Source organism: Lytechinus variegatus, chromosome 1 (assembly GCF_018143015.1).
Source record: "Lytechinus variegatus isolate NC3 chromosome 1, Lvar_3.0, whole genome shotgun sequence".
Classification (NCBI taxonomy): Eukaryota; Metazoa; Echinodermata; class Echinoidea; order Temnopleuroida; family Toxopneustidae; genus Lytechinus; species Lytechinus variegatus.
The window spans coordinates 40,952,035-40,978,858 of record NC_054740.1 but is presented as its reverse complement, the minus strand read 5'-3'; the positions used below and the strand labels follow the sequence as shown (position 1 = coordinate 40,978,858).

The window sequence follows — 26,824 nt, the reverse complement described above, 5'->3', positions numbered from 1 at the left end:
GTCATATTTTTCAAGATTGAAATAAATTAATTTCTGATGAATTTCTTGTTACATTTGAACTTTTAAGCTACAACAAAGGTCCATGATCCAACACAATATCTGAAATTCAAACAGTTATGTTGTTTGTTACTTTGTTTTGATGGTATCATCAATATCTGACCTTCTCACCCTGGCCACAGGAAAATAAAGTCCTTGTTTTATCTAGCCTATCATTTATAAATACTCTAAAAGCATGATCTGATGGCTTCTTATAAATTGTAACAAAATTGCGGAAATTCTTACTGGTATAAAGTTTTTTTAATCTAATCCCAGACTACTTCTGTACAACTACAATTATAGTAAATTTGAGATTAATCAGGGTTCCATGACACAATGGTTAGCGATAAATCATTTATGCTTGGTTTTTAGGACTAATTGTACATTGTAGTCAATGCAATAAATCATTTTAAAAAATGTGCTATGATGATTGACCAAGTTTTGTGTTATGGGTCCTGGTTCGTGCTTTATAGAATTGAAAAAAAAAAAATTTATGACACCGATTAGAACAAGGGAAGCATTTAATAATAATAATGATATTTGTAGGACTCTTTATACTGGTGTTTCAAAGCACACAGGTTTGCAGATTATAATAACATACAGTCAATCCATTAAAAAAGAAAAAAAGGAAAAGAAAGCAACTTATGAGAAAGGACTTGTCAGGTTTTATCCGACAAGTCCTGTTTTATCCAACAGTTCCCGTAGTAACACTGCTTCCCAGCAAATCAAGATCGAGGAAAGCTGTTTACCTATGCATCTTCCCAACATTTGACAAATTAATAGTTTACTGTAACTATACTGTCATCAATCCAATCTTTTTGTGTCAGAGATGTTTATGTACAGTATATAGTCATATTCTTTTCATTCATAATGAAAAATAATACAAAGTAAAAACATGAAAAACATGAAACTGCAGTTTTGTAGTATTCTTTTCTGATTGAGGCCCAGTGGCTATATAATGGGAAGAACGATTGTTTCATTTCTACACCAATGGATGGGCTAAAGATCCAATGCCGTGGCCTTCGCTTCTCTCTTTCCCCTCTTTCCCTCTCCATTTAGATTGGATGCAATGGGTGTTTTCAAATGCAGTGTCAATCTTTTGGTGTTGGTGTTGCGCTGGTCCTTACACCAGCACAGCACCAAAATAAAAATATGTATCATCTTGGGGAAAGACATTTTACAAAAAAAGTGTAAATTTGGTTTCATAGAAACCAGGTCAAACCAATCATTCGCAACCAAAGCATGAAGAACCAAAAAATTAGCAACACAACAAATAGTTCATGATGAAAAACATATTATTCCATTTTAAATATTTCATTTATTCAAATGTAAATATATAAATATTCCTCCAAAAGGATATCTCATCCATCTACTTCTAGAATAGAATAAATGTACATTTCTGTTTTTTAGTATTTCTAATTCTTTATATATACATTGTATTTACATATGCATCATGCATTGATTAATAAAGTGCAATAAAAAAAGTGATAGAAAAAAATTATATTCGGTATTTTTGAAGGACACTTTAACTTGCAGGATAAGGATGACCTTATGAGAATATTTCATATTTCCATTCAGATTCTTTAAAGGGGAAGTGCACCCTGAAGAAAAGTTTGTTGTAAAAAGCAGAAAAATGATAAAAAATATTGAAGGTTAAAGGAAATCCATTAAAGATAAAGTTATTAGAATGATAAGTTTTGTGATGTCATAAAATAGCAGCTCCCCCATATGATATGAAATGCATAAATTTCATTTTTTTGAATGGTTCATGATGACTTGTTTTTGTTTTCTTTCTAGGAACAGTCGTGAAATGATTTGTCTATTGATATACTGAAGGTACAATAAAAGCCATTTCTAATTTTCTGAGAAAATGACATTTGATTTTTTTAACACACGATTTGTATGATCCCTGCTCGCATAGGACGTCACAAATTGAATAATCAAAATTCTAATAACTTCTTTTATACTTTGATGGATTTTTCTCAAACCTTTGGCAATATCTTTTATTTTTCTTCTGCTGATTTTACAATACACTTTTTGTCAAAACTTCTCCTTTAATTCATCACAACACTCTATCCCTATTAAACTGTCCATATTATATCAGGTTTTCCAGGGGGGGGGGGGGCTTTTTTTCTTGTACAGACATCATGAGAAGGGCATTTTATTAAACCAAATTAGTTTGTAATTTATTATACTATGCAATCCCATAATAATTAAAACTGAGAAATAGTGATGCACTCACTTAATCACAAATATAATTCAAAAATTACGTATTTTAAGTTAGAATCTCCTCTTTCATACAAATACATTTTCATTGATACATCATTTATTCATAAGTGAGTAAACACAATTTGAAAGTAGGTAAAACAAAATCATTTGGTAGATGGTATCTGAATTTCAAAAATAAAAGTAAATGTCTCCCGAAAATATGAAATCTGTTTTAAGAGTAAAGCAAACAGGTAACCTACAAATTTGCGAATTGCCAACAGGAAAACTATGAATCAATAAACACAAGCAAATAAAATGTGTGATTACTAATATGTAAAACTACTTCTATTTCAATGCTAAACAAAAGTAGTTGACCTTCTTTAGCGCAATGAGAACGAGGAAGCAGACACCAGTCATATCTACCAACTACATTATATATCCAACCCAATTTCCTCCATAATACAGGGTGATTACACACATAAATACATAAACCTTTCTGAAATGGGATTTAACAAATACCAGTGGCAGAGATACACAGATCATTGATAATAACGCCTATGTCGGGCGCGTCATGGTCTAGTGGTTCTGACTTGCCTTTCAAACAGAGGGTCATAGGTTCGATTCCTGGCCGTGGCGTGTTTTCCTTCAGCAAGAAATTTATCCACACTGTGCTGCACTCAACCCACATGAGGTAAATGGGTACTGGCAGAATAAAATTCCTCAAAAAGCTGTGTGCACCTGAATCGGTAGCCTAGCATGGTAATAATAATATTAGCAGGGCCCGCTGGGAGAACAGTTTTCGGAACTGAAGTTGCTACCCTGGGTAAATATACCATTATTATTATAATCATCATATTTCAAAATGCAATTTTTATACTGCATATAATACAATGTTTCCAAGAGCTGCATACTATTACCCCTGCATGAATCCTGGACCTTGTGGATAAAGTTCAGCAACATGTCCACCAAGCCACACAATCTGTGTTGATAACAAGGAATGTCAGTTAATACTGCATACGGGTCAAGGAGTGTTTCATGAAGCTGGACTGAAGGTTGAAGTTTTTCAATTTGTAATTGCACTAAAGCCCATTTCAACTTTGGATACACATCCTAAAGGTGCACACACTATTCCCGTTATTTACCAGATTACACGATTATGTATGCCCTAAAACAGATGTGGTGTAGAGAACATTAAAACAAAAATGTGTTTTCTAGGATGAATTTTGTGGATTTACATGTCTGTTTCAGGCATTAAATAATTATATTTTTAGGGAAAGGCAACTATTCCACTTGGCATATATTAATGATATAGCTCAAATGGGAAAAGGGCACAACAATTCACTAAGGCCGATGACAAAAAGCATCAAGGCCTCTCAACTGGCCATGGCCTTAGATTAAAATTTAAGCCCTGAGGTTTATATTTTATTGGACTCTTGATCAAAATACTACATTTACGAATCATTAAAGTACTTCTCGGGCACTGAATGGGATGAATATTTCATGATATAAATCATCACAAACTTGCTGATCACGAGCTCTGCTGAAACATGCCACCTTGATTTCAATGTTCATCACAAATTGCTGATTTTAAGTGAAATTATGTCATTTTGGTTTGTTCTGATTCACAAATAGCTGTATGATCTGAGGCATGTGAAGGAGCATCTCCCTGATGTGACTCGGTAACACTGCATTTCTACCATAGCTGCAAGAAGATAGCAGAGAATGATAAGAATTTAGAGTTCACAATAAATTTGATTTTTTTAAATGAGACATACATGTATGATCATTTATTTGACAAGCATCAAACATATTTGATATATTATATCAAAGAGTAGTAACACACACAAATTCATTTTCAATGAATCTAGCATCTAGCGTCCTTTGCAAAGGCGTTAATCCACAGTTTGCCACTCTCGACCCAGGTGCTAAATGGTACCCGGTAGGATGCGGAAGATATTGTATGTTTGAATTTGCCAGGGCCATAATGAGGCTGCGATGAATGCAAGGAATGCTCCCCAGGAAGAGGAAATTGTGCACTTTTCGTGCGGGATGAAATGAATCCAATGACGGGGGTAATAATACGCTGTAACATGCTTTGAGCCATTCTGGGAAAAGCGCTATATAAAAATTGGCTACTAATTATAACTTTCGGGTTTTTTATTTAATTCATATTTGATTGAAAATTCTATAAAAATAGGTTCAAATATATTTAGCCATGATGATGTTAGATCATATGCTAGAAAATGAAATGGATATCAAGTTAACATTGCCTAACATTGTGCTAGGATGTAAATATACATATATTATATCAAAGAGCATGCAACATACACTCAACTTTATTTTCAAAGAATCACATTTCTTACCTCTGTTTCTGCTTTTTTTGTGATTGATTGTAATTTCTATCAAATTAGGTTCAAATATATATAGCCACGATGGTTTAATACCTTCTGCTAGTCGACAAAGCGGTTACAAACCTAGTCCAGATTGGAAGTTGATGTGCGGGAGCGCTCTAAGACTCTTTACAAAAAATAAAATAGAGGGCCTTCATGACTCCTAATCCCTAACCAAGTACGCCTCTCATTTCCATGATGCAGATGGGGAGATAATAATAGGCATTTATATAGCGCCATCTATCTAGAAATATTCTATTCCAAGGCGCGATGTATCATTATTATTCTCCCGGCTTTAGCTCGAGCTGCCTTTCAGCGCTCACGCATTCAAGGTATTAATCCTGCCGGGTACCCATTCACCTCACCTGGGTTGAGTTCAGCACAATGTGGATACATTTCTTGCTGAAGGAAATTACCCCATGGCTTGAAAAAATGACATTTTAGCTATTTTATGTATTGGAGTACATGGAAGAGTAGTCCTTGCCTTGCATCACTGTGACATCACATATGCGGCCAATTTGAAGTCGCCTTGGGTATAGTGATTACCAATATTTACAACTTTTAAAAATTAATGACTCTCTCATTGATTGTCCGATATTTATTAAACTTTCACCTGTCAACATTCTTTTTCCTCTAAAAACAAGTTTTTATTTGGGTTTTGATTCCCCTTTAAAAGAGAGAGTCTGGCCGAACCAAATTGAATGGGTTACCAACATGGTACATAATGCTTTCTGAGTCAAGCCCAATGCAAAAGAAATTGCACCATTTTGGTAACTCATTGACACCGGGTTGGCCGAACTCTCTATATTATTGGCACTTGGTTATGGATTGGAATTAAGGAGGCTTTCTATTGTTAGCTTTGGGAAAGAGAGCTTCCATACATCCACATCCAATCTGCACTGATACAAACCTAACATTGTGCTAGGATGAGATAGTAAAAGGTATATACACTTACCTTTGAGTTTTGCCCTGTGTGTCCTTGTATCTAATGGTAGATGCAGTAGCATGAACTAGGATCATAGAACCGTCATTGTAATGAACTCTCACCTCACCAGAACTCATCTGCAAAATAAATTCATATGTATAACGTAAATTCGCCAATTATATGCAACACACACAAAGGAACGATTTAAAAGAATTCGGGAAGGACACAGAATTTCTTAGGTCCGACAAATTGAATTACAAAATGTCTGGTGAGAATATTAGAAAATTGAAACAAGGTAAAATTCTATAAAACAAAACTGTGCAGGAGAGGGATACATATATTGCCAATTAAACCTATTCACAGGTGTCTGCTTAGTTTTATCTCCATACTGCTGTTCACAGGTGCACTGGAACACTTTTATATATTTTCTTTTGGAGGGGGGGAGAGGGGCAAAATCTTGAAGGGGGCACAATATTGTGAGGGTCTACGATTCTCAGTGAGGGAGCGAAAAGACAAATGGGGGGGGAGTATCCAACAGTAAAAGTGCCAATATTCTTCAAATCATTCAAAGCAATGATACTGAAATCCTGGGCATATTACCTGAGATGCCCATCCAATGTTTGGGACAAAGACACTTTTTAGAACTTCTTCCTTGCCTTCTGGGTGTGAGGAGGCTTGCGATGTGACTTTAGTCTCCTTAGAACTTCCAGCTAAAAAAGAAAAAGGGCAAATTAATAGAAAAAAAGATTCTTACTGAATGGTAGCAGATAGGATAAAAACAAATTTCTAACCTATATTTCGTAGTTTAATTATCTTCATTGCAACAACACTTTATTCATACATCGATTATCTTCCTACGATACCGAGTCCACAAAGAAAATATTGTCAATGATGGTCAATCAGCACATTTTATAACAATTTCTTTCATTTGTATTTTGTTTTACTAATTTTTTGTGAGAGGGTCAAAATAGATTTAAAAATAAGTCAGTGTTATATTTGGTTAAAGGTCCGATGAAATACAGCAAAGATGCTGATTTATTTGTTAGCTTAGTGGTTACTAATTATGATTCCATCAAAATTTTACCCGAAAAACATCCCACATCAAGTTAAAATGCAGTTTCATATTGAAAATTGAGCCAAATTAGCCCCGTCCACAAAAATTCAGCCCGATTTGGTTTTGTATATCACGTGACAATTATGACGTCAGGGAAAGAAGCTGCTGAGTGTTGCTGACGTTTGGAGCGTGAAGTGCATTGTGGTTGCACGTGTGGATTCAAAGTAATTAAATTGTATTGCAGGAATTCAGAACCTGAATCTTCAAAGTCAGAAGAATCAGATGCAGCTGATGACGATGCTGCAGCCATGATCAAAACCTCATAAAAATCTAAAAAATCTGTTAAGGATGAGTTCGGTCGAAAGAGCAACTACATGAGAAACAAGAACAATAACTAGGGGTCCGGCTGCACAGCTGAGAAAGCCTGCCTTCGATGACGTCACAATGATTGACAGGTCGATCGGTCGACTCGAAAATTTTAGAGGGTGTTCCTGTTGAAGTTCATATCCATGGAATAACTCAACACCGGTTCGTCGTACACAGGAACCGAGGGCAAATTCGTATTTTTCAAGTAAAACTACCTAATAATAGATATGTAACTAGAATAAGATAGAATTGGTGTCATAGGACCTTTAAAGTAAATTTTCTATGCTGTTATTTCTCTAAATCTTTACCTGTTTTTCTGTGCTTCATCCTGTCCTTGCCGTGTGCACTCCTTGCTACACTGCATATAGTACCATCAAAGGAACACACGGAGGCCGTGGGTGGGGCCACTACGCTAGGGGAGGTGACAGACCCCTGGGGGCACCCCTTGGCGGGGTCACCTTGATGGGTACTGGTAGAAGGTGGCACCTTGTTACCAGTGGTTGTGGTGGTAGTGGTAGGGGTTGCTTGAGAGGTTGCTGCAAATGTTCTGATGTTTGTTGATGGTGGTACCTTTGCTCCTTGCTGGTAAGGTTCTTGTACTGGCTTCCTGTAAGATGGGTAAAATACCCATCAAATCAATCAAATCAAATCAAAATCAAATCAAATCAAAAACCGTGAAAAACTGACAAGGCTATGGGGGTAGCATTGCTTCCTTTATTAGAAATGTATTTCTTTCTTTCATTTTAGACTATTACAAGTATTTACTTCAGCATTTTTATTCATCAACCATTTTATTTTTCAAAGAAAGAAAAGCAAATCCACCTACCTTGAGAGGATAAGAGGAAAGAAAGGTCCATAGCCATGTCTGGATTCAAGACTAGCAATCGCAGATTCAACATCCACACAATGCTGCTGCCACTGAAATAAACAAAACACAATAAAATCCGTTATTAGCACATAACAACTCTGATGAGATTCATGATTATGAGTTCTAATTGTTTTTGTATTTTATGTTTAATTATTCCAACAAAAATACACAAAAAAACTAAACAATTACAATATTTACAGGTTAACCATGCAACCATCATAAAAACAAACCAATCCCTCAAAAATAGAAAGAAAAGCAGAAAATATTTGCCTACGATATCTCAATCTTAATACCGAAATTATGCATACACCAGAATCTGATCAGGTCCGACAGATTGCACTTTTCTGGAATCCTTCACTCAGGCCTAAAAGTATGTTGAAAAGCTACAAATTCCTACTTATGCCCGAAAAGTGGCATCCCTGCTCAAATTAAGCCCTCAGCCAAATGACAGGGAACTTTATACTCACTGTATAGAAGCTGGTGATGACTGGTTTGAGGTGGCTAGGTATCCGGTCACTGGTCGGGTCAGCCGGGAGTTTGCTTGTCTGACCGTTACTCTCAGTTACGTCCAGTTCTGCCGAGGTGGCATGGATTTTAGTTCCTAAAAGTAGAAATGATAAACCTAGAGACATTTTCTCTCAAGCCCCATAGATGCCAGGGAAAAAAATATATGGGGGCGCAAGCAATTTTACCCACACTGCAAAAACTCTGGTGTTGATTTAACACCAGCCCAGAATCTAAAAATGTCCACATCAGAGAAGTGTTACACAACACCAGTTTTGTTTTTGTCTAACACCAGAAAGGCGTTTATACAATACCGATTGGTATTAAAATGGCATCGGTTTGATTCCAAATGGGTGTTTCAATACTTCCCTGTTGTGGACATATATAGATTCCGGGCTGGTGTTAAATCAACACCATAGTTTTTGCAGTGCAAAAATGCTCAAAAGAGCCCCTTGAAAAAAAAAAAGCTTTTGAATACAAGGATTTTTCATTGGCCTAAGACTGATATAATGTTAAGCCAAATTAAACAAAAAAATTGAAAAGAAATGGAAAACTTATTAAAATGTTTATTATTTCATGTAAGCTTGCATGTGTCATTCTGCAATGCCTGATGTACTAACTGCTCATTGGGAACCGCTGATAGAGACTTATGTCTAGGGACAACGATTTTCCGTTTCTGAAAATTGCCTGTTCCGTTTCAGCATGTCTGAAAACGGAAATTCCGTTTCCCCATAGACTTTGTGTACATGAAAAAGTGACAATTCCGTTTACATAGAAAATCAATACGTAATGAGTAGGAATGCCAAAATGCTTGTGCTGGTCAAACTTTGTATCTGCCACTGTACTAACACTTTAAAATCGATTTAAATCGATGAGATTCTAGTACCAAAACTATTTAAAGAAACATTAATACATCCTAACCTTTCACATTTCATTTGTTTTTAAATGAGAGTTTATAGCTGATTTGGGGACTTTTCGTACATCGTTTAGAGCAGTCGACGACTTTTGCCTATCTGCCATTTTGGATTTGAGGAATACCGCGATATATAACGCAAAGGGCAGCAACACATGGCTGTGTTTCTGCCTTTATGCTGACGTGAGTGTAAACTAATTTTGATATGATTGAGTGATGGAGGGGCTCGAGTGCAGTCACTATGTGTGGATTGTCATGATTGCTGTAGCGAAGTGAGATTGTGTTTTTTGACCAGTTGATATTCGTATTTTGATGAAGAGTTGGGAGTAATTTCTGTTGCTATTCTGTGCATTTGAGAAAAATATACTTTCCATGACTTTCCCTTTCAAAGGCTGATTCCGAGAAATCTGTATGTTTTCCGCGATCGTGGAAAATCACTGTCCCTATATGTCGCAATTGGCTTTCCATAGTTAAAGCACTTCTTACGACCAGAATTTAAATTGAACCACAGTTCAGAATACAGGCCCAAGGATCCAAATCAACAGTCAATCACCAAGAAGATCAAGATGACCCTAAATCACACCAACTAAACACTCACCGTCATAGAAGCAGGCCTCAAAGTCTGCCGTTGGGCCGTTCTCCATCAGCATACACTTTGCTTCCGATGTATAGAGAGTGACCTTAGGGGTCTTGGACCTGACCAGCTGGATGAACCTGGAGGCATACTGGTACTTCTTCCAGTACTTGGATGGGAGGTCGTGGTAGCTGTGAGTGGTGATGCCGCTGTCCTGTGGCGGGGAGGGCGGGTCCTCCATGATGGGGAAACCTTTGCCCCCGTTGGGCTGGTAGATTGTAACCTAAAGGGGGTACAAACATAGCATCATCGTCTTAGTCATAAAATGAATCATGGTTTAGTGACATAGAGAAGGTGATAATGGTAGTAATGATACTTGGAAGGAAAGTTGTGGTTGCTATGAGTGGTGATGCCACTGTCTTCTTGGGGTGGGGAGGGTGGGTCCTCCATGATGGGCAAACCTTTGCCCCCACTGGGCTGGTAGATGGTAACCTGAAGGGGGTACAAAGAAAGTATCATTTTCTCTGTCATAATATGACTGATGGTGATGGTGGTGATTATATTGAAAAGGAATGTCATGGTTGCTATGGGTGGTGATGCCGCTGTCTTGGGGTGGGGAGGGTGGGTCCTCCATGATGGGCAAACCTTTGCCCCCATTGGGCTGGTAGATGGTAATCTGAAGGGGGTACAAACATAGCATCATTGTCTTTATGAATGATGGTTTATTGATATAGAGTAGGTGATGATGGTGGTGACATTACTTAAAAGGAAGGTTGCGGTAGCTATGAGTGGTGATGCCACTGTCTTGGGGTCAGGGAGGACGGGTCCTCCGTGACAGGGAAACCTTTGCCCCCGTTGGACTGGTAGATTTTAACCTAAAGGGGGTATAAACATAGCATCATTGTCTACGTCATAATATGGAAAATGATGATGATTCTCTGAATAAAGGTCGTGGTAGCTATTTCAGTGGGAATAGAATTCAGAGCAATGCAAGGAACTGACAACAAAGGGTTAGGATTGAGGTTAAGTATAAAATTACTCTTCAGATTATCGCTGGAGCCGATTTAAGATCCTTACCTGCATACCATCTTGTGATATCCTCAAGACCTCTACCACTCTGTCCTGACCATCTTTGGTCTTGAGAAATTCAAGACAAACCTCTCCGCCCGGCATGATGCTCACCTAACAATCAAACAATATATTCAAGTTAGGTGGGGAGTGTTTCATGAAATAAATAGGCAGTGATTTGTCACTGATGAATTTGCTCTGAGCCAATCAGATGCAAGAATTCGATAGCTTATAACAATTGTCAGTGAAACTCACTGATAAGTTTTCTTCATGAAATGCTCCCCAGATCAGCATAAAGAATATCAAAATGAAAAACAAAATACATTTCAATATTAAACGCAATGAATGGTTCTCTTACAAGTTAACTGTGGGTCCATTCTGCAGTTTTCACTATTCCATAAGAAATGTAAGGAAAGTGACCACTCTGCAGCGTATGGCTTCAAATGGACATGATACACACTGCCCTCTACTATAAGCATGTCATCTTTAATCGTTAAGTGGAGGGTTGGGGAGGTCTTAAAAAATGACACTGAAAACTCTTGAAAAAACTGAGAAACTCTACCAAAGATGGAGGATTTGGCAGGAATGGGTATGTTGTCCCTAACTTCAGCCACCACCATCCTATAAAAGAGCAATGCCATATGTAGATGGTGCTGTGGTCATCTACTAAATATGAGATAGTTACATTTACTTATATCTATCCCTTTCAAAGGGATTTTTTTTTAACAACTTACTACTGCATTTCTTGTCCTTTGCCTGATTGGTCGTAGTCTCGTAGCATTCAAAGGCGGGGTCAAATGAGCTAAGCTCTGAACACCAGCTCCGCCCTCTCCCCTACCACCACCTCCTCCTTCCCTTTTCTCATGCTTGCGTGTGTGTCTGTGCATCCAGTCGCCGCCTTTGTCAAGGTCATGTGACTTTGATTTGCTCCGTTTGTGGCTGCTCTTTTCTGCAGCCTTGCTGTCCTTATGCGATGCCCCATCCTGCTTCACCGATGATCCTCCAACCGATGCCGATGAATGCACGCCATGTATACTAGGATGGTCACTTATAGAGGATTGGGAACTTTGTTTCTTGTCCCCGCAAACACCTCTCGCATGGTCAGTCCTTAATATCTCAGTCTGTGTCCCTTCTGAATCAACATCTGCTTCAGAAAACAGTCTATGTTTGGCATCGTCGACCCTATCATAGTGTCCAGATATCTCTGTCCTGCTCTTCTCTCTGAAAATTGAGCCATGCTGTCCTAGGTGATCCTGTGAGTTCCAAGAGGCACTTCTCGCAGACTGAGGATCACCCTCGTAAAGGTGTCCTTGGCTTCTGTACACGTTCCTCTCGTGAGATTCATATGCACCTCTAGTCTTCGTATCAGCCCCTTTTATGCTTCCATCGCTGATCGACGGTTTCATGGTAAGGTTGTAGTCTCTGGACTGTGCTGAGTGGTAGGACGTCAGAGGTTGCGTCCCATCGCTGCTGGTCGACCTGAGGTCCTGAGAACTTGATGCCTTCTGCTTTAGACCTGTGACCAAGACAAAGATAATGATGATTATTATTATCATCAATATCATCATCAACTTTTATTTAATTTGCTACAACTGATTAGTTGAAGGCAATAGAATCCGATAGATAGGCTAATGTGTTAGGATCTAAGCAAATATAGTAAGCCTAGCAATCAAGTTTGGAAACTCTTGCTGGAATGCTCTCCATTCCCTCTCTACTAAGTCACTCTTTAGTGCGGAAACAAAACAAAAGAGAGAAGATATCGTTATAAGTACCTGATAGCCACGGTCTGGATTCTCTCTCTCCTCCTTGCTCACTGCTTGACTGCAAGGCTGCGCTATGATTGGCACGTTGCCTAACTGGCGGAGAGGGGGGATGCCTGTCGTACTGATTCCAACTTGACCCAATCCTGTCTCCATGACGATGATCTCGTTCTTGATCCTTGACCTGACCTCTTGACCCCTCACCCTGGGAGATGACCGGGGTCAAGGCTGACAATGGGAGGGCCCTCATAGGTCTGCTTCGGGATGATGTGCGGTTGGTTGTGTGGGAGGAGGATGTCGTAGCCATGGTGGCGAGACCACTGTCCAGAGATGATTCCACTGGCCTCTGAATACAGAAGAAACAGCAAAATTCAGTTTGCTTTGGAGCTTAAAAGAAAACATAGCATACTCTAGCTACTTTCCTATTTTCTTCAGCACAGATAACATTTTGAATTTTGCATCAATATAGCTAAATAAGTCCCATGAAAATGCAAAAAAATTATTCATTATTGTGAATGTTCATTTTTTAACATAAATTCAAACTTGTTGATATGTTCATTAATTATGCAAATATTTCTGTACATATGTTCATACTGAGACTCTCATACTCCCAATCACAGGTCGACAGGGTTTATTCAAATCTTATGGCACTTGGATTTCTATTACCATGTGCTAATGTCCATGAGTATATGCTCAATATTGACTTCCATCATTACAATGTCAATACTATGTCAATCAATGTCAATGTTAAAATAATAGTTAATATTAAGTCCACCCCACACTTCATAATCTGACTATGGTGCAATTTTTTAACAAATCTTACTATGAATTGAAGATGCACAGTCCAAACGTAAAATTACTTTATGAGAAATTTGGCATATTGCTAGCAATAATTAAGTCAGATTTGTGCTTTGCTGCAAGCCTTGTGATTGGAGCTCAATCCAAATCGGCTTCAAGTTGGAATTAAATTTGTTCGCAAAACAGAGATCGGGGGTGGGGGGCATTTCATGAAAGTAATAATCTGTGATTTCATTGACGACTGTTATAAGCTCCTGAAATCCTTGCATATGATTGACTCAGATCAAACTAATGAGTGAAAATCATCGATAAGATGCTTCATGGAACACTTCCCTGGGAAGCATTTAATGAAAGTTACAGTAAGTGATTTTCACTGCCAACTGTCATAAGCTACTGAAATCTTAGCATCTGATTGCCTCAGAAAAAAGTCAGTGAAAATCACTGGTAAAGTGCTCCATGAAACCCTTCCCTGGGAGTCATTCTAAGGAAACAAATAGTGATTTTCAATGAATAACTGTTATAAGCTACTGAAATCCTAGCATCTGATTGGCTGAGAGCAAATTAATCAGTGAAAATCACTGACAAAGTGCTCCATGATACATTCCCCAGAATCTTTACTACCTTGGAGATGGGTTTGTTCTTGGATCCATCGAAGCGGGTTTTGTCCATGAAAGGATGATCCAAGACGGATGATAAACTGATCCTTTCTGTTGGGTCCTTCCTCAACATCTTACTGATCAAATCCTGGGCTTCCATTGAGATGTGGGTGGGCATGATATACTCAGCCAACATCACCTGGTTTCATAATGATAAAAAGAGTGAAGGATATTAATATCAAATGAGAGAGAAAGTGACAATATTAATATCACCTTTATGATATTATAAATTTGGCATTTCAAATTATACGAAGAATGGCAAAATGAAAAAAAACAAGAAAAAAACAATATAGCACCACTGTCTGCAAAAAGAAAAAAATGAATATGAAATATCCCAGGCCGTAATCTTTTTTTTTTTACTCACAAGAATGCATATAGCATTTTACATAATCAGATTTAAAAACAAACAAATGTGAAATTAAAAGAGCAACTACGATAACACAGAAATAAACTTGAGAACAAAAAGGGATGGAGGAAAATAAAAATTTGAGATAGGGAAAGGACACATGTATGAAGAGTACCTTCTAAAGTGTTACTACAATGAGCCACTGCCAAAAAAAGAAGGTGTTAACATTACACCAGAAGAAAATTACACCAAATACCCTACCATGTACCTTTATATTAAGTGTATTCTTTACAGCCTCATTTTTATCAGTTAGAAAGGTGTAAAGCATGTGTGACTATGTAACACCTAACATTACCTACCTATTCAAGTGTTTCCTCAAAAGACTACATTGAACCATGGGCTGAAAAAGGAAGACAACATTACACCTCTCCTGAAGACGGACAGTCAACCTGTCCGAAACGTCGAGTCTCTCTACTACTCATCATCTCTACTCGCCGACGCAAGCCAGCATCTCCTCATCAGCTCTACTACTCAAGCTGTTCTCACTCAACATTCCTTCTGGTTTACAGTCCTTTTCAGGACTATTCTCAAGAAAGAATACTCTATTCTCAAATCTCCACTTTCTCGCCTATCCACTTCCTTCTCTTCCTCTATCCACTGCTTCTATAACACTCCACATGGTGTACCGTAAACCACATCAGGAAGACAACATTACACCTGAAGAAAAATACACCCAAAACCCTTCCACGTACCTTATTTAGTGTCTTCTTGACAGCTTCTGTATCAAAAGGAGGTTTACCGGTCAAAAAGGTGTAAAGCATACACCCTAACGACCATACATCAGACTGGAGACCATGTGGCCCTCTGGTGGCTATCTCCGGCGAGATGTAGTTCGGTGTTCCACACATGGTGTAGTGCTGCTCCTCTGGGAGCTTCAGCTGCGTCGCCAATCCAAAGTCGGCTATTTTCTGCAAGAGTATGATAAAGATATCAGGGGAGTGTTTCATGAAGTATCTTCATTTGCTATAAGCCAATCAGATGCAAGGATTTCAGTAGCTTACAACAAGTAGTCAATTAAAATCACTGGCAAAGCTCCCCAGATGTGAACAAATATGATTTGGTGAAACCTGATCTAATAAGTAATTGATGTTAATCATTGTTTCCATTTCATATGGTACTGGTTATGGGAAAATGCATAATTTGGAAGGCTGCAATAGAAACAGATGAAATCTTACAATTCCACTTCAATTCACACAGAAAAAAGTCATGAATAAATTGCAATCATTTAGATTTTCCAAACTTTATAACCTTTCATTCAAATATTGTTTTGCACATCTAAATGTAAATCAATTCCACAAAAATGTACAATAATATGAAATATGACGGAACCTACATTTATCAAATTATCATTATTTATTTCTGCTTTGAAAAGTATATCAAATTGGTACAATGTAATACCACAAAACGATGAACATAACATTCATTAGCATAGATTGTGCAACCACGGGACTGCCAGGACCAAATAAAGTTAACTGAATTACTGTAGTCAATAAAGACTACATGTATGTGACCCTATCAAGCAGTGCTGGCCGCAAAGAAACATTGAAAGCCTAACAGAGCACTAACAGTAAGCCCTGTCACATCTTTAAGATTGTGAAATCAAAACATTTATTTCAATGTGTAAGTATAAATGCATTGTTGTGACATCAGGCATCGCTGCCACATTTCCGGTTGTAACATGGCCTCTGTTAGCGCACTGTTAACACTAACAACGATTCTGTGTGGTCAGTAATAATAATAATAATCATCCGCTTTTATATAGCGCTTAATCCATCGGAACGACGTTTCTAAGCGCTTTACAGATATATTATTACCCCGGTCATCGGATTCAATCAGTCATTCCCGCACACAATGTGTGCACATCCTCCACTCCCTGGGGAGTATTCCAGTCAGTCGCCTGTGAGGCGCACACAATACTGGAAAGCTACAATGACTTTCACATCCTACCGGGTACCCATTTAGCACCTGGGTCGAGAGTGGCAAAGTGTGGATTAACGCCTTGCCAAAGGACGCCAGACCGCGGTGGGATTCGAACACACGACCCTCTGTTTACAAGGCCAGAGTCCGAACCACTACACCACGGCTCCTCCACGTCCACCTTCATGTCAGTACAGGTGTTTACATAAAAGAGAAAGAGTATAGCTTGTAAAACTTCGGTTCCCAGGAGAATTCAGTGATTAAATCTTGTCATATATTATAAGTAGAAATGACTGTAGTGTTGACTTACACAGTGCATATCTCTGGTGAGTAGAATGTTTGCTAATGTTAGATCTCTGTGTAGAATCCCATGGGAATGAAGATAAAGAAGACCTATCACTATCTCCTCCAGAAACTGACGAGCTGATCAGAAATGAAAAACAAAGTTTACAATAATACAATTTTTTTTAATTTGATTTGATTTCTATATTTCAATGACAAATGTATACAAATATAATCATTTTTCAACATAATACAACAATAAGCAAACATTTGACATCATGATAAACATAGTACATAGAGTTATTTTAATAAAAATAAAAATCATATTTTGAAAATAATATTTTTTTATTCTAAAAATATGTACAGTCACGTATATGGACTAAAACAAATAAAAACACATAATATAGAAATAGAAATCTGGAAGACCACAATCTTAAGCTAGGAGCAGGAAGACAATCTTACCAAAATAGGAACTTATGTGTAACAGGCTGAGAACTTTCATACAAATTTTGATACTGACCTTCCTCTTCACTGAAAACTCTTGCATTTTTCTTGAGATATCGTAAGAGCTCTCCATTCTGGGCCAGCTCTAAGACGAGGTACACATAGTTTAGGTCTTCAAAATAACTGTAAAGCTAAATGAATAAAAAAACATTTCAGTAATTACCCTAATGATTGTCCTTAATCTTCCATTTAAAAAAAAGAAAGATTAAATAGATATAGTAACAGCTTTAAGACAAGATTCACATAGTTGTGGTCTTCAAAATAGCTAAAAAGCTGGAAAATAGGAGATACATTTTGGTAATTTCACTAATATTGTCCTTAATCTTCCATTTAAATAAAATGTTAATTATCATTAGAGCTCTCCTAGGGCCAGCTCTGGGAAAAGATACTTACATTCGCGTTCTTTAATATAGCTACATGTATATAGCTGGAAAAGTAAAGAGACACATTTTGGTAATTGCATTAATATTATCCTTAAATCTTTCATTAAAAAAAATTGTAAGTTGACATTTTATTGTAACTCATCTATATCTAAATTTAATTTGTTCAAAGAATGACAAGGAATATGAAATAATGATTATTGCCAATTTGAAGAGCAAATGAAAATGAACCTTGAAAAATAAAATAAAATGTGAATACATACCTCCAGGATGGATGGGTGTTTCAGCTGACAATGAATTTCTACTTCATTCTTAACTCTGGTTACCATGCCACTGGACTGCATTAATTTTTTATCAATCTAACAAAAGAAAAGAATCAATGGGATAAAAATTGTGTATTACTACAGCTTTCATGAAGTCGAGGTAGAGTGGCTCACTGGATAAGTCTTCAGACTTTGAAACACAGGATCCGGGGTTCAAATCCCACCACAGCACTTGCGTTCTTTGGCAAGGCGTTTATCTACATTAGCCACTCTCCACCCTTGTGTAGTGAATGGGTACCCCATCAGAAAAAATTCCTGGAATACTTGAGCACTCGATCAGAGTAGCCATGCGAAAGCCAGGTATTAAACTGTAATGGTATACAGTGCTAAAAAAACATTGGGTTTTTGCTCTCTATATAATGTCATTATCATTATGATGAATCCAGAGAGGAGGGGGTATTTCATGAAAGTTGTGAGCAATAACTTAATCGTCAACTCTGACAAGTTCTGTGAAACCCTTTGTTTTAACTGGCTATGAAACAATAGTCTCTGATTGTTACTATGGTTACGGTCCGTACGGTTTGAAGCCAGTGCTGAATGAAATGCTGCCTAGGGGAGTGTTTCATGACACTAATAGTCAGTGATCTTAATTGACAAATTTGCTCTCGGCCAATCAGATGCAAGGATTTAGGTAGCTTATAACAATAGTCATTGAATATTACTTTGTTTCATGAAATGCCCCCCTCCCCCATAATCTCCCTATGATTTCTTGGCTTGGTATTTGCTACTCTGAGTAGAAAGAACATTGTCTCACAGATCCTGTATGTACATTTTGAAATTGCCAGTGAAATGTGAAAAGCAAACGTTTTGATACAGAATGCAACATTACTCAAATAATGCAAATATGTTTCCAAAGGCTAACATATACATATATTACATAATGCCATAATGAAAATGATTTAAACATGTCACTGGGAAAATTTATTTTTAATTAACTTCCGGCCATGGTAATGATCTCAAAATGAGTTTGAACAAAATCCATTAAAATAACTACCGAGTTAAATAAAGTAAAATAATTATCAAGACCTCATTCTTATGAGTCGGGGCATCGTGGTCTAGTGGTTATGACTCTTGTCTTTTCAATCTGAGGGACGTGGGTTCAATTCCAAGCAATGGCATGTTTTCCTTCAGCAAGAAATTCACCCACATTGGTCTGCACTCAACCCAGGTGAGGTGAATGGGTAATCGGCTGGAGCTTTCGCCAAGGTAATATACAGTGCATCTTTGAATAGGCAACTAGAAAATCAGCACCTCATAAATGCTGTATATTATTATCTTTCTCTTTCTCACCTTTCATTCTCATCTCTATCAATCTGCCATACAATGGTCCTGTCCAGGATTAACCCACATGGTGAACCATAAACCTCTCTCACATTATCTGTGCCACCATACAAACCTTCAAAGATCATCAACCACCAAATGTTTGTAAGCTTAAGCATTAAGATTTTTTTTTTAAATGGCAATAAAAGTAAAAATTCCTTCTTGTGGATGAAATAGAATGCTATCCAGGAATCGTTATGATAGACTCTGCCAATTAGGGTATGATGGTGTGCACATTGAAAATTTCAGACTTTTTTTTCTTACAAATTTGATAGCGACTTCCTGTCCAGTGCTGATGGTCTTAGCTCGGTATACGCAGGCAAAACCGCCTCTACCCAAAAGCTTGAGAACCTGGTAATTCTGTCAAGAAATACAGAATATACGTGTTAATTAAATGATTAGTATTACTTAGAATCAATGTTTCAATATACAGTATGAAAGCTGCATAATCATAACAACTACGATGATGATGATGATAATGACGATGAGAATGATGATAAAAATAAATAAACAAATAGTAATCATCACCATTCATCAGCATCTAATAAGAAAATCTAGAAGCTAATTGTATTCTTACCGTACCTATAACATTTATGAGTGGGGTATGACTAATTTAACCCAATCTAGGCCGGGGGCTCCGAGGCCCCCCTCAACGATTTGCGCAATATTTTTGCCGCGCGAAATTTTTTGACTGCACTGCTCGCTGACTTTTTACTTTCAAGTCTTGCGCAACTTTTGAGACCAATTTTGCATCGCCCGGGTACGTGGTTCCGAAATTACGCAACATTATGTAAGTGCATGTCAGACCAAAAATTGTTCAAAAACGTGATTTTGTGTACAAAGTCAATGTAAATTGTGTTTTCAACCAAAAATCATAAAAGTATGTTTATTTTTTAGTTTTGCTGATCACAGAAGTGTCCCCAATAAATTTCATTGAAAAAACAATGAAAAACAAATGGTAAAATAAACAACGAAATACATAAGAAATCGCCAAAAAAAATATAATACATAAGAAAATGATTTAATATCGCAATTTCGTTCATGTGCACTTGCTAAGAACACCACAAAGAGTTTCTATACAAAAAATTAGAACATTTGGAGCTTTACTTAGGGAGTTAGAGGAAAAAGTATGATTCCGCATACTAATTATGCATAAAGATCTCAAGGGGGGGGCCCTGGGAGCCCCCCCCCCCCAGCCATATGAACGCCCAAATTACCCCGGCCTAGATAGGGTTAAACACCAACAAAAAGTTTTTTTCTAAGTTAGTGGATATATGTAAATTTGTCATAGTTCTGGACCCTATAACACAAAGTTTTGTGTCGGATTCAAATATCGTAAAGAAATCTTGACTTAAAAAGAGACCACTTGGCTAATGAAGTCCTTGCCATTTCTGTCTCCAAAAGGATACATTTAAGATTAAATTAGCTGCGGAAAAAAAGTGATTTTGATTTTGAAGTGCTTAAATCATTTACCCCAATTTTGTCCTCCATGCTGATTTTCACTTCAGTAAAGCTTTTCTGATATACAACCCATGCAAGTTTCACTCAGACAACTCATTGTTGATGTCATCTCCTGAAAGGGGTAAGGAGACAGAAAGAAAGCTGTTGTAAAATATAGTATATGGTAGTACATACATGTATTTGGAACACGTACCTTCGCCTGTGCCGTATGACCATTGCCCTGACACGGGAGGGTTCACTTACTAGCAGAACTGGATTTGGATTTGGAACTGAAAGGACGTATATGGTCAGTTCCCCCATGTCTGCGCGGTCTCCCAAGTCTGCGCACCCGCGTATCTGCGCGATTCTAGTAAAAAAGGATACGCAATGAGCACGAACTTTACACATGCAATACATAGACAGGTATTCATAAAAAAATCCGACTCAAAATAGTGGAAAAATAATGAATTCAGGGCGTTTCATGCGAAAGCCTCAAAATGTAGCCTTTGTCATCAAAATCCCCGAAACGTGTGCAAAGTGAATGAGTGCGCAGACATGGGGTACCATTTTTTTTTCAATCTGAAAATGACAGCCCGAGGTTTTTTCCAGGAAAATCATATATTTCTTTCAAATTTTTATGAGATATTTGGCACACTAACTCATTATGATGTAAGGAACATTATCAACTGAAAGATTTTGTGAAATAAAAAGAAATTCACTTTAAATCTTAACTCAAATCGTTAGGTGCGCAGACTTGGGGCCCACCATCATACTACTTACCAATCCCTTGGTTCCCGGTTCTCAGCTTGATCTAATTCGTAAGTATCATGTATAACCACTCGGATATATTCACAACAAAGCCTACAAGTGGTAATATCTACTAATATGTATTTAAATCAGTTCACAAGGTCTAATGAACCTACAAAAGAAATGTCTCTTGAATGAAATACTAAAAAAAAGCAGTCATTCAGATAAATACAAGTATCCAGATTTTAGGGACCAAGTAGTTAAAACCATTTGTTTAAAGGTAAATTCCAGTTTTGGTAACGATATCAAAATGAGTTCGTACAGGATCCAATGAAATGACCACCAAAGTGTCTGTTTGTAAATAAAGAATATGTGCCAAAAGATTTTGGAAAAAATTGTGTAATTGCTGAGAAATTAGCAAATAAGCACAGGATTTGGGTCAAGCGTCGGGCCCGGGGGGGGGGGCCACTTCCATTCACGAGTGGATACCATGCGCGACCATGGGGTCTCGAAAAGCACCCTAAACACGTAATTTCCATATTCTGAAAATGCACCCCTTAACAAGTATTGGCGTGTGTAACCCTAACCTTAACAAGTATTGGAAACAAAACGATACTCGTGGCAAATATTCCCCGAAATGAACCTCTAAACAAGTACAGGAATGTTTTATTGTACGGGTCCTACGGTCGTAGGCTTTATCTTATTTGGTTTAATACGACCCCACCTTCTACACCTCGTGCAAATCGGACTCTTAACACAAAGTGTTGGGGTAAAAAGGACATCCTTTATAAAACGTTTTAATTTTGTTTTATCATCCCCGCGAATTCGACCCTAAACACGTAATTTTCAGAGCGAAATAGATACCCTTTTTTCATTATTTTTGTGTTTTGACACCCTTATCACGTTACGTACGTAACGTGCCCTATCGTGAAAAGGACATCCTTTTTACATGTTTTTTTGGTCGCGCATGGTATCCACTCGTCAATGTAAGTGGCCCCCCCGGGGCGTCGGGTATGACATTCAAAGCAATAATAATACACTGTCCCACGTGCGCTTATCTGTGTTGCATCTTCAGTGTGAATATTTTTCAGCGTAGATTTAAAGATTTCACAAAGTTCAGTTTATGTAACTGTACCAGATCTAGATCCTCGATGATATACTGACAATTAAGCCTGGTTTTAGAGACTTTCTCAAGAAATCAGTGTTTACTGCAACTACTGGTATTTCTCTTTAAGTCTTATGATATATCACAATAATAACAATAATATGTAACTTTTTATAAACCTCTCTTTAAGAATGTCGAATAATCCGTTCTTCTGACTGGTCAAAACTGAGGTCATGTAAACTACCATGCCTTCAAAACAACAAACTAAGGTGGTATCCAAGGGCAACGGCATCGTTAATAAGATTTCTGCCCGTTGCTCCCTGATCTGCCCCTTAGCGACGGGCATAGCAAAATTTGGCTGAAATCCCCATTTGATTGCATGCAAAATGTTCTGCGGTGATAACGGATACAATAAATATCCGCGTGATTTGATGCTTGTTAATTCCTGTTAAAATATATGGCATTTATTGAAAAGAAAACTAGCTTATTAAGGACATATGAAACGGATGTATCAATCATCAAGTCTTGTTGCAGTTCGCTCAAATGCATGCTCGCAAAAGGTGAGTCGGGTGAAAAGATTAGACGGTCACTGCACTTTCTAAAGTTAGATTCTAACAATAAACGTTACTCCTTCATGTCATTATGGTACCGTTACCGTACTTAACCTAAGCCTAGGACAGTATTGACAAACGACAACGTTAGGACGGGTAGATCTAATTTTAATTGTTAGCTTAGAAGTTAAGAGTAGACTCTAGATCTAACGTTAGGACATAGGTTTAGTCGACTACATCTAACGTTAGATTATACTCTAGTCTAAATTTTAAGACTGAACTTTAGATCTAGCTAGGCCCTAGACCCTATTCAGAATCAGACCCTAATTTGGTTCCTAAAAATATCTAGCCTAGGCTTTGTAGGGTCGACCGGTATGAACTGCTCGGGAACTGCTTCAGGGTCAGGGCTAAGTTAGGGCCTAGACCTAACGTTAGCTTGAGGCCAGGGGCAAGCTTTTTTGTTTTAGTTTTACTAGATCTAGACCTAGACTAGGCCCTAACGTTAGATCTAATGTTTAATAATTCGGTTCATAAAATATATATGGACTGCTTCCATATTCGAGACATGGTTGTTTCAATTCGGCTCGCGGGGTACCGCATCGGCCAGACCATGCCCTCGGGCATCGTCGCATTGCGGTCCCCTTGAGCCTCTAGAAACAACCATGCCTCTCAAAGCAGTCCATGTATCTATAATAGAGTGCAGAAACTATTCCATAAAATGTATATTCCACTGCACTTTTAAGGACTCCTAAAATGCTTGTTATTAATTAAATAGATGTTTTTTGAGCTTTGATTTAAAGTTGTTTATGGATGGTGCTTTCCTAACTTCCAGGGGTAAGCTATTCCAGAGCTTGGGGATGCACAACCAAAATACAGAGACTGAAGCTTTTGGTCTAATACATATACGTGCCTGGAAAGAAACCAGCAGTACAAGCTTTAACGAATGTCAAAATTACGTATACGGTATCCCAAAGTCTATACAATGAAAAGATTGGACACTTTACGGACTTCGCCTAATGCCTTGTGTCGATTTGCGTGTAAAAAAATAGTGTAGGTGCCTAGTCTTTCCCTCGTCGTGTCTTTGATATGAATATAAATCGCGTGCCCTCTTTAGGCGAAAATTGATATCCACGATGATCAGTTTTCATCCCCGTAAAATCTTCACTAAAGATCAAGAAAATATACATGTTTTTTAAAAGAAACTTCAAGAAGTCACAGAAGGATCTAAATGATTCGGTAAGTGTACGTCATAGCAGAATGTGATATAAAAAAAAATATTTTATGTGGGCAAAAGCCCAGAAAGTTTAAGAAATGTTGTGTGTGTCGCGTGCATACGACTGATATTCCTTCGCACGCGAGATGCTTTGAACCCATGGGTGCCTGTCTGGCTCACTCACACAACATGCGAGGTTAGTAATACTAACCTCGCACAACGCATGTGGTTTCATAGTGGACTTTGACGTTTTCATTCATCACACGAATGTGAGGGAATAAAAAACGCCAAACGTTTCAGTATTTCTCCACTAATGATTTCTTTTTAATAGTTTTAGTTTTTAAAAAAAATGAATTGGAAATTATTTATAAAACTGTTTTTATCGCTTACCTCCAAGTCTCAACCAGGATACTCCGTTCGATCCGTCCTTAATACTGCGGTGGAAAGTACGCAAACAACAATCGAAAAGCAATTTTTCGTATCGAACATTCTCAATTCAAGTCGTCAGCGCGTAATAGGAAATTGTACCAAAAATCAACAGGTTGCATCTCATGTATATACTTATTGGTAAAGTACGCCATCTTTTGACAAGATGATGATGAAAGTGGATTGAACGAGCAAGAAAATAATGCTGATCGCCTAGAATGCAGCTAGCTTGCAACACCGTAAACAAAGGTACGGTAGGCACTTAAGAACCAAGTTTGAAAGGACACTCGTAAAATTATGTCACTCTCGCGATGAATATTCATTAGATCCTGGTCGTGCGTGTTCAATACAAACTCTCTGCATGCATGCACTCGGTGTGTATTGAACACGCACGACCACGATCTAATGAATATTCATCGGCGAGAGTGACATAATTTTACGAGTATCCTTTCAAACTTGGTTCTTAAGTGCCTACCGGCTTGATGAATAATATCGCGCGCCCTCTTTAGGCAAAAGTTGATATCAACGCTGATCAAGAGGCATCTACGTGAAGATCACGAAAAATGCTCTTATTTTATTAAAACAAACAGCAAAGAGAATTCAACAAACGATCCATATGGTTCGGTAAGTGTTATAGAAAAATCATAATTCATAGCTATGATGTAAAGTCATAGTTATTTTAGTAAAAATGGTGTGAAAGATTCGCGTGCACCAGGTGCATATGAATCCTTCACACACGAGACGATTTGAAACCATGAGTGTGTCTGGCTAACAATTATTAGTCAGACTGAGTCGGCAGGATGTTCACGATTTTCATTTTTGAATGAACAGGGTCAGCTCAGACGTCAGTGACTCAGTCAGCATCAGCAGTAGAGGCGCACGGCCAATATGGGAGACTCTCCAATAGGGGAGACAATCTCCCACATTGGAGACTTGCTTTGCAAAAGGACAAAAGAAACAACACCAACAAAAGCATGATTTTTTCCACCCAAAATTTTGTCTCACTGAGGTCAGAAGCCCATTTGTTTTGTGTGTGATTGACAACAAAAATCCTTATCAAAACAAAAGTAGACGGTGAATTTTTAAAGTAGACGGTGAAAAGGGGTAATTTGTCATGAGGAATCTGCTTATCACATTTTTATTTGCCGCCAAGGTAATCCTTTTGCCGCAAATGTAAACAAAGGAAATTAGTCTCCAAAACTGGAGACTGTCTCTGAAATTGGATACCCAAATTCTTTACAAAAGTCTCTGATATTGGAGATAATTTCCCACATTGGAGACAGTCTCCAATATTGGCCGTGCGCCTCTACTGATCAGCGATCTAGGCCCTAGTTAATCTTTTCTTTTTAACTAATCGACTAATGTAATAATCTTCAGAATATTTAACAAAAAACAGTCTAAAACAATCTGTTTAAATATTCAATATTTCTTATTTTTTATCATTTGTAAACAAACCTAAAATAAAACTAACAGTTGGCTCCCTCCATCATAAATAGCAGGACATCATTATTAGCAAGTGGGACTGAGTAATACCCCGTAACCGTACGTTACACGCCCATCGCGGGAATTAAAAGTCTAAATTCTTAAACCAATCCTTAAAATTTAGTGGAGGCTTTAAAAGGCAAAGCTTTCATGAAATATATCGTTTCATTACGTAATACACAATGATATCTAAATGCCCAAATAACAAGAAAATTTAACTCACGGTGGTTGCATACTTCAACTTCAAGTTTCAACAAATTTGATTTTGAAAGCAGCGCTATTTTGCAGAGATTAAAACATTTGGCCGTAAGGGGCGTTGGACTCGATTTGTCAAGGCCCTATAGGGCACACATGAGTATTACAGAGCCCCATTCATTCACGTGTTATATCATAGCTCATCAAAAAATCATTAAAAATCAATCCCTCGATAGATTTTGCTTTAATTCACTGACATTAGTCACAATTAACAGTACATTAAGACTTGATATGTTAATCAGGTACTTGACCAGCTCAATCAAAAGTTAAATGGCCTGAAATAAGACTAACCATAATTTCGGCCAGTTCATCGCCAGAAAAAACAGAACTGCATTGTGGGTAATAATGATTAA

At 37.7% G+C, this 26,824-nt stretch overlaps 1 protein-coding gene across 3 annotated transcripts; it reads right to left on the bottom strand.

The window, feature by feature from the left end:
* Window positions 1-3,044: 3,044 nt before the first annotated feature.
* LOC121414130 (serine/threonine-protein kinase PLK4-like) lies at window positions 3,045-26,525 on the bottom strand. Of its 3 annotated transcripts, XM_041607202.1 has the most exons (18): window positions 26,440-26,525; window positions 20,726-20,825; window positions 19,517-19,612; window positions 17,873-17,968; window positions 17,246-17,360; window positions 16,754-16,866; window positions 15,219-15,434; window positions 14,086-14,259; window positions 12,679-13,012; window positions 11,641-12,422; window positions 10,916-11,020; window positions 9,863-10,121; window positions 8,315-8,448; window positions 7,806-7,897; window positions 7,288-7,586; window positions 6,160-6,269; window positions 5,590-5,696; window positions 3,045-3,946 (listed from the first exon to the last, which is right to left on the bottom strand). In XM_041607202.1, exons 2-18 carry the CDS (start codon window positions 20,741-20,743, stop codon window positions 3,847-3,849), a joined length of 3,150 nt encoding a protein of 1,049 aa, XP_041463136.1. In that variant the 5' UTR covers window positions 20,744-20,825; window positions 26,440-26,525; the 3' UTR covers window positions 3,045-3,846. The 3 variants fall into 3 exon arrangements, with proteins under 3 accessions (XP_041463136.1, XP_041463153.1, XP_041463144.1); XM_041607219.1 differs by lacking the exons at window positions 19,517-19,612; window positions 20,726-20,825 and having other exon boundaries at window positions 26,440-26,468; XM_041607210.1 differs by lacking the exons at window positions 20,726-20,825; window positions 26,440-26,525 and having other exon boundaries at window positions 19,223-19,605.
* Between the last annotated feature and the right edge of the window lie 299 nt (window positions 26,526-26,824).

Excerpts from the sequence above, each read along its gene's own strand:
- LOC121414130 (XM_041607202.1), bottom strand. Across the intron at positions 11,021-11,640 it reads AAAGGACAAGAAATGCAGTA|GTGAGCATCATGCCGGGCGG; the intron begins GTAAGTTGTTAA and ends TTTGATTGTTAG. Across the intron at positions 10,122-10,915 it reads TATCACAAGATGGTATGCAG|GTTACAATCTACCAGCCCAA; the intron begins GTAAGGATCTTA and ends TACCCCCTTTAG.